The sequence below is a fragment of the Amblyomma maculatum genome, unplaced genomic scaffold (genome assembly GCF_055883805.1).
Source record: "Amblyomma maculatum isolate TAMU_Amacu unplaced genomic scaffold, ASM5588380v1 scaffold_19, whole genome shotgun sequence".
NCBI classification, from domain to species: Eukaryota; Metazoa; Arthropoda; class Arachnida; order Ixodida; family Ixodidae; genus Amblyomma; species Amblyomma maculatum.
The window spans coordinates 7177924-7196632 of NW_028146744.1; the positions used below are offsets into that span (position 1 = coordinate 7177924).

The 18709-nt window shown below is 45.7% G+C and overlaps 1 protein-coding gene across 5 annotated transcripts in view; it reads right to left on the reverse strand.

The window, feature by feature from the left end:
- Window positions 1-14767: 14767 nt before the first annotated feature.
- The window catches only part of LOC146171622 (tRNA (34-2'-O)-methyltransferase regulator WDR6), a 215707-nt gene continuing 211765 nt past the window's right edge, over window positions 14768-18709 (reverse strand). For 3 of the 5 annotated variants that reach the window (XM_084586377.1, XM_084586376.1, XM_084586379.1), the window contains exon 24: window positions 14769-15193. In XM_084586377.1, the coding sequence (XP_084442503.1) occupies window positions 15079-15193 (115 nt within the window). In that variant the 3' untranslated portion in view covers window positions 14769-15078. Of the gene's footprint in view, window positions 15194-18709 lie in introns of all 5 variants that reach the window. The other 2 variants (XM_084586380.1, XM_084586381.1) reach the window with 2 other exon arrangements.

An 18709-nucleotide genomic window follows, 5' to 3' on the forward strand; every position in this document is an offset into this window, starting at 1 on the left:
CCTTTTCCTGCTCAAGACGTGACAACGAAAGTGACACATTGGGCGCATTGTGGGTGAGATCTTTGCGGCAGGGGAAGTCGCCTGCTGCGTAGAAACTGCTGAGTCACCTAAAAGGGAGCCTTTGCATCCGGAAAATTGCCAATTATAACATCGTAAAGGGGAGTGGGTAGACATCGTGCAGTGGCCTTGCCCCAGAAGTATGGTGACAAGATCACCACCTCCACCTCTGAAACTTCAATGCTAGTTCATCACACCACAGTGCCTTTTTCCCTGTAAGCACCTTCGCAGATACGAGAGCCTACGCACAACAATCCTATAGCTGCCGGTGTCGCGCAAAACTGAAGCTGGCTGTCCAAACACCACATCGTGCATCACGGGCATTTCGGCATCCACAGGCGTCGATGTCTGGAGCACCTTTACCGCATTCCAACCCACTGGTCATAGAAGCTGACAAGCCTTGCAGCGTATTGCGACGCCGTTTCGCCATCCTGGGGCTTGCCTTGGCAAAATTTCTCTCGATATACCCCTCAGCAGTGAACCGAAATCTCTGCAGTAAAGCAAGCTTAGCTTTCTTAGAGTGAACCGAATCCTCAGGCGAGAGCTGACCGAATACGTTTAGGGCTTTCCCACCGAGATATAATCTGAAAGCTGTGGCCCACATTTCTTTTGGTCAGCCCTCTCCTTTGGTCACATGTTCAAATCTTTTCAAATAGGCATCTAAGTCTTCTCGACTTTCATTGAACGGCGCTATAAGGATATGGGGGTTGTTTTCAGAAGGGGCATGTATGACACACTGCTTTCTAGAAGTGGCTGAGGAAAAGAATTTGTGCCACCTTCCATGAGCTTGCTTGCAACACCAAATTATGTGCCTCATTTTCTTCTTCGTAGCTCGTTCTAACTCCAATTTCTCCCTCGTAGCTCGTGCATCTACCTCCTTTGCAACTCGTTCTAACTCCAGTTTCTCCTTTGCAGCTTCGCGCTCAGTGATTCTCTCTTCCCGCGCCCCGAAGCTCTTCTAGCGCCCACTCTAGCAAATCGGCATCCTCCAGTTCCATGCGCTTGGCTAAGGCAACCAACTACGAAGAGCTCATATTGCCTCAAAACCTCGTTTCCTTATTTTCCTAGAGACCGGCCTGGTCCTGCCGTGGACGCCAAAATTGTGAAGAGGTTCTTTAAAACACACCAAAAAACAACAAATAAAAAAATACGAGCCTAACAGACAAAGCGAATATGAATACGAACTAATAACAGTCACCAAACGCTGAAACAAGGAAGTCCAGGCGGACACTACCGGTTGCGTGTGCTCGGATTGCACGGAACGCCCGGTATCCACAAACACTTGGTTCAGGTCAATAAGTGGCTTGGCGGCGGGAGACGCTCGGTCTAGGCGAGAGGCCTCAGGTTGCCGTCATGCGGCAGAGATGCCCGATTTCCAGGTGTGTCTGTTCAGTGCACCCAGCACGACGCCGAACGTGCGAGCTGGTTACGAGCTCGAAGAGCACAACAGGAGTCGGCATCACCCAGGTCTGGTCACCCGCGTCAGAGGACAGGTGGTATGCGATCCGCAGGAGCTCCGTGGCAGCTCCAAGGTCTGATATCCCGGGTCGTAGGCCAGGCGGGACGTGATGAGCCGCAGCTCCTTGACCACCCGTCCTCCTGCAACGCTACTCCGCCGACCACTGTCCTACGTCTCACTCTGTATTGCGTGGCACCTCCTCGCGCGCGCCACATCTTGCGTCGTCACCTTTTTTTCCGTCGTGCCGGGCGTTTGAAGGTTTTCAGGTTTATTAAAACGAATACAAATCAATCATAAGCACATAAAAAGTTAGTACAGTAGGAGGTCCCAAAGTAAGACTGTGGGGGGACCTCTCATCAAGGATACATGAGTATAGATACACAAACGTGACATCAAATTGAAACCTATTAGCACAATTTTCGGCAATGAATCAGCTACACAACAGTTAGCGGGTGTAAGGTAAAGAAAAAAAAGAAAGCAAAGGAATACAAACGGAAAAGCGCAAGAGCATGATAAAAATACAAAAGATATCAGATACAGAATGAGCAATAAATGGATGCAAAGATAATAAAAATGGAAGGTGAAACAGATTATAATATTCAAAATGACAACCACTTTGACCGTTTTCTGCCGGAATGGTTAAGATATGTTTTTTGAGCAGAGAGTAGAAAGCTGGTTGCGAAGATGCTGATTTAACTGCTAGCGGTAATGAATTAAAGTTTTAATGGCGGAGCAAAAAAAGTAGTTTGTTTTCCGTTATTTGTGTTTACTTTTGGTAGAAGCATTTTGCTTTGTTCAGAGAATCGAGTGTTATTACTGTTAGCGAGGAAAGTTTCAGAGCAACAGAGAAGTTCATTATAATAATTGCGAACATGGTAAATTAGAAGACCTAAACTAAGGTTAAGGAGGAATTTCAAGGCAAGAATGTTTAGGTCAGAGTAAAGGGGTGAAACAGAGGATGCGTATGGGCTGATAGATATAGTTCGAAGCGCTCAGTTTTGAAGATGAGACATACATGATAAATGGCATGAATATGTATTACCCCGTGCTGATGTGCAATAATTAGAATGTTGCGAATTTTCAGGGTCACAGCGGAGCACCAGAGCAAGATGACCAGCGTGGCAGGCTTAATTCTGAACAGCCCGTGCAGTGCTTGCGCTCCGAGCACGCGCTGTACATCTTTATTTTCCTCTAACACGAGCTGGTAACGCTGATCTCAATGCCTCCGCTTTATAGCGTCGGCGGGCGCTATAGGGCACCCCGCCTAGAGGGAACGGCGAAATGTACGCGCCGACGGGGCAGAGATAGGAGTGCCACGGCGGCAAGCAGGTCTGCAGATAAGCCGGGAAACTCTGAGAGGAGCTTCTAGGGAGGTGTCTCGAGGTACGTGGGTTTGAGGCGATCTAGAGAGACGACCTCTTCACGACCATACAGCAGAATTGTCGCTGACTTTGTCGTCCTGCTGAGAACGCGGCACGGGTCGTCGTATGAGGGGGTAAGAGGCGTCTTTACTACGTCTCGCCTGAGAAATACATGCGTCGAGGAAGCAAGTTCTGCGTGCACAAAGACTTGATGCGCAGATGAACGAGGCGGCACAGGGCGCAAATGATGAAGACAGTCTTGTAGGCCATGAAGGTATTGTAGGGGCTGGGACGAGGGGGCCGAAGGTACGAACAAGTCTCCAGGAAGCCGCAGGGATGTACCAAAGATGAGTTCGGCCGCCGAACAGCCAAGGTCACTACGCAGGACGGCACGTAGGCATAGGAGCACCATAGGGAGGTGGTCGACCCAGTGCTCGCGATCCAGGCGCGCAGTGAGGGCAGTCTTGAGCTGGCGATAGAGCCGATCGGCCATGCCGTTGCACAGGGATGGTATGATGTGGTGCGGCAGTGTTTAGTGCCGAGTAGCTGTGTGAGCGAAGTGAAGAGGGCCCATTCGAACTGGCGGCCGCGATCCGTGGTAACAATGCCGGGGCAGCCGAAGCGGGAAACCCACGCTGAAACGAAAGCTCTGGCAACTGTTTGCGAAGTAATGTCCGGAATTGGCCCGGCTTCGGGCCAACGGGTGAAGCGGTCCACCATCGTCAAAATATACTTCTAGCCCTGAAAGGGGGGAAGCGGTCCAACCAGGTCAAGTAGAATATGGTCAAAGCGCGATGCAGGCGGCAGGAAAGACTGTGGGGGAGTCTTGGTATGGCGTGTCACTTTGGCGGACTAGAAAGCAAGGCACGAGTGGGCTCACTGGTGAACGTCGGTGTTAATGTTCGGCCAGACGTACCACTGGGTAACGAGGCGCTGCGTGGCTCGAATGCTAGGGTGGCAGATGTCGTGGAGGGAATGAAAAATAGCACGACGAAAGGCCTCCGGGATGAACGGTCGCGGTAGAGCCGATGATATGTCGCGATCCGGGTACAAACGGATGAGGCACGAGCTACAGACGGAGGGCTCGGGTGTGGGCACGCAGGGCTTGCAGCTCAGGGTCTTCAAGCTGCGCCCTGGCCAGAGATTGCCAGTCCACAGCAGGCGAAGACACGCGGATGGTGGTAATGCGTGAAAGTGCGTCAGCTGCCTCGTTATCGCTGCCTTTCATATGTCGAATATCGGTTGTGAACTCCGATATGTAGGCCAGCTGACGAAGTTCACGGGCGACGTACTTCAAAGAGTTCGTACGGCTTATGGTCCATGAGAACGTAAAATGGCGGACCCTCCAAGAAGTGGCGATAGTGCTGGATGGTGGAGTAGATGGCAAGCAGATCGCGGCCAAATACGCTGTAGTGAGTCTCGGCAGGCTGGAGCTTCCGAGAAAAGAAACCCAGTGGGTGCCACTCGGAGTCGATCAGCTGCTGGAGAACTGCACCAATGGCCACGCTAGAAGCATTCACCATGATGCGAGTGAGCGGGGAAGTCCTAGGGTGGATGAGAACGACTGAATCGGCGAGGGCTTGCTTTGCAGCCGTGAAAGCGGTCTGAGCTTCGGGAGACCAGGAAATCGCGGAGGATGAGGAATTGGTGGTTGCGGAGAAGGTCAGTCAGGGGGTGAAGAAGCTCGGCGCAGTGTGGAATAAAGCGCCGTGAAAAATTCACTAGGCTCAGGAACTCACGGAGCTTGCGTAGGGTAGTGGGTGCTGGAAAGTCCTTAACCGCCTGCACGTGAGAAGGCAATGGACGAATTCCCAGCGCCAAGAAGTGGTAGCCCAAAACCTCGAGCTCAGAAGAGGAGAAAACATTTCTGGGCATTGACGACTAAGCCAAATTCTTGGAGGCGTTGAAAGAGTTCCCGGAGGTGACGCCCGTGATCCTGTGGAGAACGTCTCGCGACGAGGATGTCGTCGTTGTAGGCAAATACCGCCGGGAGTACACGCGTCACTTCAGCAATGAACCTTTGGAAAGTTTGAGCTGCGTTGCGTAGCCCAAATGGCATGCGCACGTACTCAAACAGTCCGAAAGGTGTAGTGATGGCCGTCTTCTGAATATCGGCCAGCTCAACAGGGATTTGGTGGTACGTCTTGACAAGGTCCACTTTACTAAAGATCTTGCAGCTTTCCAGATGTCCAGTGAAGTCTTGGATGTGTGGAAGGGGATAGCTGTCGTGGACGTGTGAGCGTTGAGAGCCCGGTAGTCGCCGCACGGACGCCAGTTCTTTCTTGGGAACCAGATGGAGTAGTGAGGCCCAAGCGCTGGATGAAGGGCGAATAATATGGAGCATGTGGTCGAATTCCCGTTTTGTAATAGCCAGACGCTCACCGAAGAGGCGGTGCGGACGAGCTGCGACAGGTGGACCGCGCGTGACAATGTGGTGGGTTATACTGTGCTTGGGTGGCTGATGGAGATTACAAGGCCTCGTGACCTCGGGAAAGTCTGCGAGGATTTGGCGTGCGGGCATGACGGTATCAGAGTCCGGATGCCAGTGGAAGCGACAGCCGATATAACGCCAGTGATGGAAAGGCGCGTCATGCTGTCGATGAGACAATGGCGACGCATGCTGACGTCCAGATCAAAATGCGTCAGGAAGTCGGATCCGTGGATGGGTTGATGTACATCAGCGACAATGAAGACCAATAGAAATGTGCGCCGCAGGCCAATGTCCAGAGTGAGCGAGACGTTCACTATATACCAACCTGGCGATCTTGTATGGAGGTGGACACCAGTGCGCTGTCGAGGACTCTCCGAGAAGCTACTTCGCCGTTACTTTGGTCCATACGAGGTCATTCGGCTTCTTAGGTCATTCGGCGAGGAACATATACGAAGTTGTTCCTCGGGGTCAACGACCCTCAATACGGCGGCGCTCAAGTGCTGAAACTGTTCACGTAGTGCGGATGAAACCGTATTATGAGAGGGAATGATATTTTGCGCGTGCGCAGCTTTACTGTTCCCTGCTTCTCCTGTGTGCATCTAGTCTGAGGACACTCCCAGCGTCGGGTCGCCGCTTTCAAAGAGGGGGGGTAATGCCGCCTGCCTCTCGCAATTCCGAGGAAAAAGAGGGTGAAGCTGAGTGTGTGAGACTGATCCGTTCAGAGATTGCCGCTTTCTACTCGTTACAATATTGTAATTCTGTCTAGTATGTCACTTGGGCGCAATATTATCAAGCTAATTTACCCCGTGCGGCAGCATAAACAAAAGAGCATGATTCGCTACACGAAATTGTTTTTTAGAAGTTTCCGGATTCACAACATAGATTATTTGGAGAGTTTTAAAAGTAGACTGCCTCCGCAATGACGCAGCATACTTTGTCACACACTTCTTGAAAGCGCTGGCCAACGTTTAGAAGTCTACAGGAATGGGTCACCAAGAAGGGTAAACAACGGCATAACACTGATAAATATTTAACAACCCATCATTCTCCCGCAAAAAATTTCGATCTAGCTTCTGCAACACCAGAAATATCGGCTATTAAATATGACCCTTCCAATTTTCCCTCTCAACTCGTACGCCGAAGGGAGTCATAAAAAATAAAGAATACAATCAAGTTCAAAGCTCCGCCCAGAAATCATACCTTCTTCCAGTTCACTTCGACGAACTTCCGGTTGGCGCGCTCGCTCGCTGGCGTACTCTGGTCAACCCGTCCTTGCTCGCACACGCCTGAGGAGTTGGCCAGTTCGCGCAGCGTAACCGCGGTTACGCGAAACCGTGGTTAGCCGGACCAAACCATGGTTACACCACTAACCGGGTTATCACAAACCGAGCTAGCAAACCGTAGCAAACAAATTTTGCTACGTCGAAGAAAGCTTGGTGGCGGATCCGATAGATGGCGCTAGTATTTATCACCGACTCTACAGTACAGTTGACAGCCGTGTGGTGCGGACGCGTGTTTCATCGCTCCTCCAATTGCACGTGGCTACCTGAAACGGACGGACTGGCGACAGCTTCCGAAGCGTTAGATAGATGAGTTTTTCTTTTATTAGCTTTATTTCGTTTTCAACTAGTTAGGTTAGGTGCAGCCTAAAGAATAGATTTTAGCTCTCTGTCCTAGCGGCCTGGTTTTGTGCCGGCAGCTAGGTTTTCTCGGCGTTCATTCTTTAACAATTTTGTTTAGATAAATACTTTTTTCTAGGCTATTGGCATTCGCAGAATTTATTTTAACGCGTGTTTCCTAGTTGTTTCTTGTGTCTTGGCAATTTGCATATTCTGAGAATTCGTAATAGATCTAGTTCAGTCGATACATGACATGCAATCAAAAGAAGGTAAAGTGTACTCAGTGTGAGGCGCAGGTTATTTCAAGAAAACGCATTTTGACTCTGTAGGTGAAGCGGAAGGCAGCGACTTTTTGTGTCGGTGTTGCGTGCTGAATGCGCGTCTAGATAGATTTGATCAGGAAAGGGGCAGTTTAGTGTCTCGTGTGGATGATTTAAAAAATGAAGTACGTTGGTTAAGGGCAGAAAATCAGAAACGTCTTGAACAGCTTCCTCAAATGGAAAAAAAAAAGTGGCCGATTTTATCCTTGGAACCTATGAGGACAAACATTCCAGTGCGGGCCACGTGGCTGGGACCAGCACTGGCATGGAAGGCATAAGCAAAGTAGGCCAGGCGGATCCCAACCGACAGAGGTATTTAGAAGCAGTTACTAAGAAGCCGGAAAGAAAGGAGGAAGTAAGGAAGAATGAAAATCCCAGAGAGAAGGACACAGATAACCGAAAGCAGGAGCCAAAAGTTGGGAGAGAGAGAAGGGCCAGGTGCTTATCACCGGAGATTCTAACATGAGCAGGTGCAAGCGAGATATCTTGGAACGTGTAAAGGGAGATAAGCGAGTGTTAGTTGGAGCCTTCCCAGGGAGCACAATGAGGGCAGTGCTGAAAGAGAGCAAAAATAGGCTGTTGAAAATTCCGCAGAGCGCAGTATGGTGATAGTTGCCGCGGGGCTAAATGATATCCTAAATGGTGAAGCTGTAGGAGTAGTGGAAAGTTTAGCTAAGGGAGTTGACGATATCAGGGAGATAACACAGCAAGCGCAGATAGTTGTATGCACAGTACCGGAGGTGCTTTGGATTAAACGGAAACCTGGAAAAGGACATGGTGACAGTTAATCAGGACATAAGAAAGTTAAGCCTGGAGAAGCATTTCGAAGTGGTTAAGGTAAACAGGGAGGTGCATAAAGCAGGTTTTGATGGAGCTTTTCAGCGAGATGGCATTCACTTTAACAGAAGGGTGGGAGCAGAGATTGGCTGGCGCCTGGCAGGCAGGGCTGTAGCTTTTGTAGGGGTCCGCCAGGACTCCATGCACCGAGGTAGTTAGAAGTGAAGCAGAAGAAAGTGTAATAATGGAGGCTGAGCCCCAAAAAATGGCGAGGAGGTTGAGAAAGAAAAGTACAAAAAAGAAATTTAACACTAGTATCAGCTACATAAACATGCAAGGAGGTAGAAAAAGAGCGAAATGGCTAGAGATAGAACAGCAGTTGAAGGATGACAAAATAGGTGTGGCGCTCTTTGCAAGACTCATCTCAGGGATCTAGAAGATCCGCCATTTATAGAAGGCTAGGTCTGAGAAGGGTGCAACAGAACGAGAATGGAAAAAAAGGGTGGAGGGGTAGGTCTATTGATACACCAGGGAACAAATTGGCAAAGAATTAAATCATCTTGTAAAGAACATATCTCGGTTTCAGGAACAATTGCAGGCATAAGGACATGGCTAGGGGTAGTTTATTTAGGAACAGGACACCAATGCAGGCAAGAAAACAAGGATCTTGTTGCATGTCTCAGTGACGATATAAGCCAGTTTGGAGCCAATATTATTCTGCTGGGAGACATGAACGGCCACATCGACGATCTGGATGGATACACGGATTGGAACGGTGCAACGGGAAGCTAATGCTATATTTCTGTGAGCGACACAATATAGTTATAGTGAATAGAGAAACAAAATGTGAAGGCCAAATCACGTGGGAATTCCGCAACAGGCAGGCCATTGACTACTGTCTAAAGTCGCAGGAAATTTATAGCAAGGTCACAAAAATGGAAATAGACGAAGAAGGGGAGTGTAGTCTGGGAAGTGATCATAAAAGTATTAGTCTGCAGATGGGGCCGTTGATGAAAAGAGAAATGGAACTTAGACAAAACGTAAACGCAAAATTAAACGACGATCAAATAGCGCAGATAGCAGCAGACATAGAGGAAGCAATAGAGAAAAGCCCCATGGAAGACTGGGATTATGAACAGGTAGAACTACTCATAAGGAGGAAAACTAAGGAGGTTAAAGTAGCAAACCGCTGGAATGGAAAGAGCAAGCCGCGGAGCTGGTGGATTAAGGAAATCAGGAAAGCTATTGAACAACGACGGGCTGCTTCAAGGGAACACCGAGTGGCAAAGAAGGCACAGGTATCTCAGGAGAAAATTGACCAAAAATGGGAATCATATCATAAAAGGAACTTGAGGTGCAGGCCCTCGTCCAAAGTAAAATAAGGCAGTCCACCGATCGCTGGATGGCTGACATACACGATGCGTCTAGAGGCGGAGCAAGAAAATTCTGGAACCATATAAGCTGGCTAGGGAAGAAGAATCAAAGAAAGCAGGATCGGATTCAAGATAACGAGGGAAATTGTTTAAAGTGAGACAACGCAGTGAACTACATTACATCAGTTATAGCCGAGTCATTAAAGAGCGACGATAGGGTAATCTCCGCAAATCAGGAAGCAACATAAGGTAGCAGAATACAAAGCAGCTTAGAACTGACCAATCTAAACTGGAAAAAGGCAGAAAAAAATATTCCTAAAAACACATCTACAGGAATGGATGGGATTCCAATCAAGCTGATTAATGAACTTGGTCCAAAAAGTAAGGAAACGTTAAAAGCTCTGGGAACAGTCATAACGAATAAGCAAATTCGGGACAGCTGGTGGCAGAGTAAAATGAATTTGATTTATAAAAAGAAAGGAGAAAGAATGCACATAAAATCCTACAGGCCGATTACCATAACATTTGTTATGTACAGGCTGGCCATGCGGGCGGTGATATTAAAGATGCAAGCATGGATAGACAGTAACAAGATACTCGGAGAACTTCAGAATGGCTTTAGAAATGGTAGGCGCTTAGATGATAGCCTGTTCGTGCTTACCCAATGCATCGAAATATCTAGAGTGGAAAATAGACCTTTGCATTTGACCTTCCTGGACATAAACGGGGCGTACGACAACGTAAACAGGGAACTCCTGTGGAACATATTAAAAGAAGGTATCGGTTATGAGATAATTGAGTTCCTACAGCAAATATATTAAGATAACAAAGTAGAAATTACGTGGGAAGGGATAAGTATGGAAGATGTCAAGGTATGCAAAGGATTAAGACAAGGCTGTCCTCTATCACCGCTGCTGTTCATGCTTTATATGATAAACTCGGAACGGAGGATACAAGACAGTAACCTAGGTTTTAACCTGTGATATAGAATAGGTGGAAAGGTGGTAAAGCAGCGCCTCCCCGGTTTGATGTATGCAGACGATATTGTGCTGCTAGCTGAGAGTCTGGAAGAATTGCAAACTCTAGTTAACTATTGCGGAGACGAAGGGGACGCTCTAGGCTTCAGTATTAGCGCAGTTAAGTCGGGTCTGATGATTTTCAACGGCTCAACTGATCAGGGTCTTAAAATACAAGGCCATGAAATACTCAGAGTAGCAGAATATAAATATTTGGGAGTATGGGTAAACGAAGGATTGGCATACATTGGAAAGCATTAGCAATCACTTAAGGCCAAAGGGTGAACCAATGCCGGGATAATGAAGCATAGGGCATTGTGGGGATACAACAGGTATGAGGTTTTGAGGGGTATTTGGAAAGGAATTATGATGCTCGGACTTACTTTTGGAAATGCGATTTTGGCCTAAAATAAGAGGTACAGTCGACATTAGAAATAACTCAGAGCTCCGTTGGACGATTAGCACTAGGTGTCCATGGCAAAACCACAAATGAGGCGGTACAGGGAGATATGGGCTGGGCATCTATCGAAGTACGGGAAGCTCAGAGTAAAATATTATATGAGGAATGCCTGAGGAAATTGGACAGTAACAGATGGGCAGCTAAAGTATTTAAATACCTGTACTTAAAAAGCGTTGACTCACAATGGAGGAAAAGAACTAGGAAACTAACCAGCAAGTATGCTAGTCACAAGGCCGGAGAAATAAAGAGCATTAAGCAACAGGTGAAAAACACAGAAGATAAAAATTGGGTAAATTCAATGGAAAAGAAACAGAGTGTGGAATTATATCGAAAGTGGAAAATGTAGATCAGGAAGGAAGCTTTCTTTGATAACTCAAGAGGCAATGCCCTACTTTTTGAAGCTAGATGAGGGTGCCTTAGAACACGCAGCTACAAAAAGAAATTTAACAATGGAGATGACGTATGTGCTGTTTGTGGTAACTCCAGTGAAACAACTGACCATATTATAGTCGAATGTAATGGTATCCATCCGGATGTTAATGTAGGCGCAGTCACTGTTCCTGAAGCTCTGGGGTTTAGAGATACCAGTGGCCGGGTGAATAAACCGGCGGTGGAAACTAGCAAAAAAGCTATATGCTCTGCAACGTCGGTGGTTGTTTTGGTCGGCGGTGCAAGACAGTACGAAAATATTTCAAGGAAGGGGGAGGGGTCTTCAGCCCCCCCCCCCCCCCCCCACCCCCAGCTACGCCCCTGCTTCCCAGACTACACTTCCCTTCTTCGTCTATTTCCATTTTTGTGACCTTGCTATAAATTCCCTGCAACATTAGACAGTAGTCAATGGTCGTCTGCCTGTAGCGGAATTCCCACATGATTTGTCCTTCGCATTTTGTTTCTCTATTCACTATAACTAGGTCGTGTCGCTCACAGAAATCTAGCATTAACTTCCCGTTACAATCCGTGTATCCATCAAGATCGTCGATGTGGCCGTTCATGTCCCCCAGCAGAATAATATCGGCCCAGTCTCCAAACTGGCTTGTATCATCACTGAGACATTAAATGAATTCCTTGTTTTCTTGCCTGCATTGGTGTCCTGTTCCTAAATAAACTACCCCTAGCCATGTCCTTATGCCGGCAATTGTTCCTGATACCTAGATATGTTCTTTACAAGATGACTTTATTCTCTGCCAATTTGTTCCCTGGTGTATCAACATACCTACCCCTCCACGCTTTTTTTCCGTTCTCGTTCTGTTGCACCCTTCCCAGACGTAGCCTTCTATAAATGGCGGATCTTCTAGATCCCTGAGATGAGTCTCGCAAAGAGCATACACACCTATTTTGTCATCCTTCAACTGCTATTCTATCTCTAGCCATTTCACTCTTTTTCTACCTCCTTGCATGTTTATGTGGCTGATCCTAGTGTTAAATCTCTTTTTTGTACTTTTCTTTCTCGACCTCCTCCTTGCCATTTTTTGAGGCTCAGCCTCAGTTATTACACTTTCTTCTACTTCACTTCCAACTACCCCTGTGCGTGGAGGCCTTGCGGACTCCCTAAAAAAGCTACAACCGTGCCTGCCAGGCGCCAGCCGATCTCTGCTCCCACCCTTCTGTTAAAATGGATGCCATTTTGCTGAAAAGCCTTGCCAAAACCTGCTTTATGCACCTCCCTGTTTACCTCCACCACTTCAAAATGCTTCTCCAGGCTTAACTTTCTTATGTCCTGATTAACTGTCACCACATCCTTTTCCAGCTTTCCGTTCGATCCTAGCCCCTCTGGTACAGTGCATACAACTATCTGCACTTGCCGTGTTATCTCCCTGATATCGTCAATTTCCTCAACTAAACTTTCCACCACTCCTGCAGCCTCATCATTTAGGACATCGTTTAGCCCCATGGCTACTATCACCATATTGCGCTCTGCGGAATTTTTCAACAGTCTATTTTTACTCTCTTTCAGCACTGCCCTAATTGTCAAATTGTCATCCCTGGGAAGGTTCCGACATTCGCTTATCACCCTTTACACGTTCCATGATATCTTAGCCTGCACCTGCTCATGCTGGGATCCCCGGCGATAAGCACCTGGGCATTTTCTCTCCCTCCCAACTGTTGGCTCCTGCTTTCGGGTATGTGTCCTGCCTGGGAATTTCATTCTTCCTTACTTCCTTTTTTCCCGACTTCTTAGTAGCTGCTTCTAAATAACTGTCGGTTCGGATCCGCCTGACCTACTTAGCTTATGCCTTCCATGCCAGTGCTGGTACCAACCACGTGGCCTTCACTGCAATGTCTGTCCGCATTGTTTCCAAGGGCAAAGTCAGACATTTTTTTTTCCATTTGAGGAAGCTGTTTTTTAGGCTGCACCTTTCTTTCTTTATTTGTTCCTTTCTATTACAGAAAGCCGGAGCGAAAGCTAAAGGCTACAGAGCCTGACAAAGGCTTCCGCTCCGGATGACGTTCAGCGTGCAGTTTGAACAACGTAGACAAAACATACAAAAGAGCACTTCGAATCATAAACACAACGCGCAAATACAGAAATTTGATTGCATGAAACTGAGTCACTCCAAATAACTATGGATAGGAAAAAAGAAATACAAAAGATTGGCATTTCATTGCGGACTGCTATGTAATAAACCAACTGCAATTAATGAAACAGATGAAACATACCGCTGTAGACGATATCAATAAAACCGTTTGTTGAGCTTAGTGATACAGTATAGAACACTTGCAAAATAATAAAGAAAAGCACATGTAACCTCTGATACAAAAAACACAAAACAAAAAATTAAACTATGCAATTGCGATGTCATGCTTGAGTAATAGGGCTTTAAGAAACTTTTTGGTGACAGGTTTGTTAAAGTTTACGAGCGTATCTACACGATTCAACAGAGACGGTATCTGGTAGTCTGTGTGTTGCCGGCCGTAGTTTGTTCTTGTGGCAGGTGTCCTTCTGAGTACTCGGCGAAAAGAATACTGTGAACTTGGGTTTGAATCAGAAGCTTTATATAACTTATTGTTGTTAATGTACTGTACGAGCTTGTAGTAGCAGACCTGGTTTGCTTTGATTATTAAATGCTGTGAAAAAAGCGGATGCGTTGGGAGAAGATGGGGCTTGCCATAAAAGTTTTCAAATATTCTCAGCATTTTCTTCTGCAATAAAATTAAGTTCTTATAATTTTGGGCTGTCGTAGTTCCCCAGACGAGTGCGCAGTAAGACAGTCGAGAGTAGAAGAGGGTATAATACAACATTTTTTTCAGCCAAAGTGGAACGAGGTTCTTAATCTTATACAGACACCCACCAGCTCGACTTAAGTCCCCTGCTAGACGACTAATTTAACTAGCTGAAAACGAAATAAAGTTAATAAAAGAAAACTCATCTATTGACTTTCGGAAGCTCCCCCTGTCGCCAGTCCGTCCGTTTCCAGTAGCCACGTGCAATCAGAGGAGCGATGGAACACACGTCTGCACCACACGGCTGTCTGCTGTCAACTGATGATACCAGGCCGACATCTAGCGGCAGCTTTGAGTATAGGCACTGCGCTCGCTTTTTGCGCACGTGGAGAAAAATGCGCTCGTGTCCGTTTGCTAACACTCATTATATGCTCCTGCTATAAAAAACATCTGGTGGCATTGTTAACGCTGTTTTTGTTAGAATTTCTTGCTTATTTCCTGATTTCATAATTTGCAAGTTCCCAACGGTGTTCCACGAACTTGTTACTTCATTTGGGCAGCTGAAACATAGCAACCTTGATGTAACGACATTCACGATTTAACAATGCTTTCGGCTGCAAGTAGGACTTCATTTCAAAGTCCAACTCTACTGCTATATCACAATAACATATTTTAAAACTCTGGCATAAATGCAGCCATGTCAGGTACCAAGCAACTGAATGACTGAATGACTGCATGATGTTGGGCTCTAGAAGAAAGAGGACAAGACTGGTACCAAACAGAACAGTAAAAAACGTGCTCCTAGGCATCAAATGGGAAATTCACCTCTCGAGTCATTTGCGGCCTACTTAGTCATTTCCACTTCATTTTCCCTTTTAAAGAAAACAAAAACGGCACTCTTTTTGAAAGCAACGCTTATTTTATTCCCCTTTCACAATGCCTGAGCACAATACCAACAGAAGCAATAATGATTAGAAAAATAAAAAGATGCATTCAATATTTACATAAAAATGCCACCTATACAATTAAAACGGGATTTGACACTAGGCAAGATAATAGCCCGTCTGGATGATCATACTCTCTTCAGCCTTGGATGCATAGAGTGTCACATCCAGACCCTCTCCTCCTGCCACCATGACCACATCATCGTTGTTCTTCCTGCAGAAAAAGAAGTGCATCATCAGTTTGAGGGCAGTGTGAAAAATAACATCTGCACAACGCTTCAAACCTGAGACCTTGCATTTTGAAAATGCAACAGGCTTTCTTGCCTATGCCCAAGTTAGACCAAACAGCTTTCTGCCGCGAGCACTAAAATCACTAAACGGCTTCCTATGTGACATCTGCATTCTTTGCCAATAGTAATACAGCCGTTAAGAGAACGCCACGGCATACCGCACAGGATCATCCCAAAAGCGGATCCTAGCCGCTTCACCACTGCAGCTTGGCACTGAACAATTAATGGCCTAATCGCCTAAGTGCATCTTTACCAAAAGGTGTTACGAAGGTTTAAAAATAAATGGCTCAGCAAACCTTGAACTGGTTGCAGTGGACCAACGGAACACATGAGGCAATGTTTTCGTACCAGCTGTGAAACACTACATGCAGCATTGAGAAAATTAGTTTTTGAAAAACAAAAGTTAGTTTTCTATTTTCATAACAGTGGTTTTTCAGCAACAGCTGCGCTACAAAAGTTCACAGTACGTTGACGACAATTAGGGCTTGAGAAATTTTCTTCATGTTGCTTATGAGCTTTTATCAAGCCAGGCCCAGAAATTTCTGTTTCTGCTTTACTAGTAGTTCAGCTTCATTTAGGTACAAAGCAGGTCAGTCTGAGAAATGAGAAAAGATGAGCTAGTTTTTGTGGCAAGAAGGTAGCAGCGAGTTTGTCATTTGTATTTGTCCTCCACACGCCGGTATGCTGAAGGACGTGCAGGCAATTTGCAGGTCATCAACATACAATTAATACATAATGAACCATAGGATTATTCTGGTTATAGAATTCATTATTACTACAAACAGTGTAGCACTTAGGATATGCCACCAAGTGCCCCATTCTCCTGAATAAGTTCTTTGATACAGCTGCGCCCCAACGGAAGCTAAATAATCACTTTGCACGGAAGTCGCTCAAATCCTCCCATGCATGCCTAAGTCTGACAGGTCACGCAGAATTAAGAATCTCCAAGCTATGTTGTAGGCCTTCTTGAGATTAGAGAAGACCACAAGACTGTGCTGCCTATGCATAAATGCTTCTCATACTGTATTTTAGACATGGACGAGATGATCAGTTGTTGAACACGCACTTTTGAAGCCACATTGGTAAACAACAATTAAGGGGGGACGTGGCGTTAGGGTTCAACTTTGCCATTTCTTCATGAATTTTGATGAAAATTGGCAGAGTTATTGGTAGTGTTTTTGTGATACTATCACAAAAGTTTCAAATATCTCAAAAACTGTTTTATTAATAGAATTTTTATTTTCATATTGTACCAACTCTCAGTGACTTACAAAACATGATAGAAGACTTGTTCATAGTGCTTAGCATTCCAAAATGAATGGACGAGGTTGTGACACTCAGATTTTTTATTTTTTACATAAAGGTTTTCAGTTTTCATTTTTGGTAAGGTGACCATACAACAGGTATCTAGACTCTGTGCAACCAGTTGAATCAAAAATTCAGCAAACACTGCACAAAGAAAACAAGAATGTCACGACCTGCAGCCTTTCTCAAAGAATGCAGAGAAAAACAAACGGCATTGAAATAGACCCGACGGTTGCAAAGGAATCAGCGGAACAATCAGACCAGGTGACAAAAAAAGCAGTTCTGAGAAAATGGCTGCCGAAGTTACGCTTCTTAGTGCACTTTTATCAAAAGGCACCAGGGTTGTAGCCTTTTGTGTCCTTTTAAGTCATCAGGATTCAAGTACAAAGATTAGTCTAATGTTTAGAATGCTTTCAGAATTAGCAAGACAACTCATCAGGACTACTAGTCTATAACTACTCAGGGAGGTTGGTGAACTCCCAGTTGTCAGAAGCAGCACATGGCTCTGGTATTTTTCCACACATTTTGTAGGAAGCTTTTAAAAGTGCTTCAGATGGCTCAGATAGACGGGCCAGCATTTCACGATGTGTTTGGTTTGGTTTGGTTTGTGGGGTTTAACGTCCCAAAGCAACTCAGGCTATGAGAGACGCCGTAGTGGAGGACTCCGGAAATTTCGACCACCTGGGGTTCTTTAACGTGCACTGACAACGCACAGCACACGGGCGCCTTGCTTTTCGCCTCCATCGAAAAGCTGCCGCCGAGGCCGGGATTCGATCCCGCGTCCTTGGGAACAGTAGTCTAGCGCCGTAACCACTGCACCACCCCGGCGGGGTTCACGATGTGTTTCGTTGAGACCTGGTGCTCTGTTTGCCACAAGATGGTTAGTTATATGGGGTTTTGCAACTCTGGCTATAATGCGCCAAACACAAGGTTAGATGATTTATTATGAGATGTGCCTACAGTTACGATACTCATATTTGATTTAAAACACCAGCTTTTTTAAGAAACGTACAAACAAGAGAAAAATCGACGAATATATTGTTCGCCAAAAAACAATGCAGGATACAAGGCAGGATGAAATGGAATGCGTGCATTATAAAATACAGTGAAATATCTTTTTCGAAGATCCTCAAATCGCAGGCATGAGATTAAAATATGATTGACTGTGAGCTCGTCACCATACATTTCACACAATGGTTTGTTTTCCTTTGTTAGGAGGAAATAATGTGTGATATGGGTATGTCCTATGCGTAGATGACATAAAATAACTTCAATAAAATGTTCCTGATGTCCGCATGATTTCCATTCTCCTATGATTGGCTTTATATAATGCAGCTTGTTTGCTTCATGTTCCCAAGCAGCTTGCCAACTGGCTTTTAGTTTACTGCGCACTAACTACGCAGTCATTGTGTGGCAAGTTCACGCGTTTTATTTCCACGGTTCTTGCTTGTGCAGCACATATGTCAACTCTCTCATTGCCCTTTATCCCATCATGACTGGGAACCTAGCAGAATTTAATATTGTGTTTTTGTGATGAGACTTTTACTGTTGTGCATTATGCTGCCAATCAGCAGTTCACTTGCATTTTTAGTTTAATGCAGTGAGGATGCTTAAAGAATCAGTGTAGATGATGCTATTTTTGATGTTTTGATTTCTTATTTTCTCCGCAGCAGTACAAACAGCGTGACACTCTGCAATGAAGACTGATACATAATAAGTTAGTCTTGTTATTGGTTCTGTTTCGTCTTGTAATACTGCACTTCCAATATAAGTAATTCGTTTTTGAACCATCTGTATAAAATATGATGTAATTCGTATATTTTTCTTTCAGTGCCAGAAGTTCTTGCAATATGTGCTCACGTGGAGAATGCATTTTTTTAAACTGTGTTAGCACGAGGTCAAAAATTGCAGGAAGAGTATACCACGGAGGGAGTGGTTCGTGTCTTGATGCAATATATTGTTTCATTCAATACGTCCAGATCTCGGCATTTTTTTTCGAAGCGTGAGAGCAATGCCTTTATTTCTTGAGGCTTGGTAAAAAGTATTCGGGAAGAGCATTTTTGTGACAATAGAGTAACAGAGATGGTTAGGCTGAGAACAGAATTTGAGGACGTATGTACAAGTTAGTGCAGTTC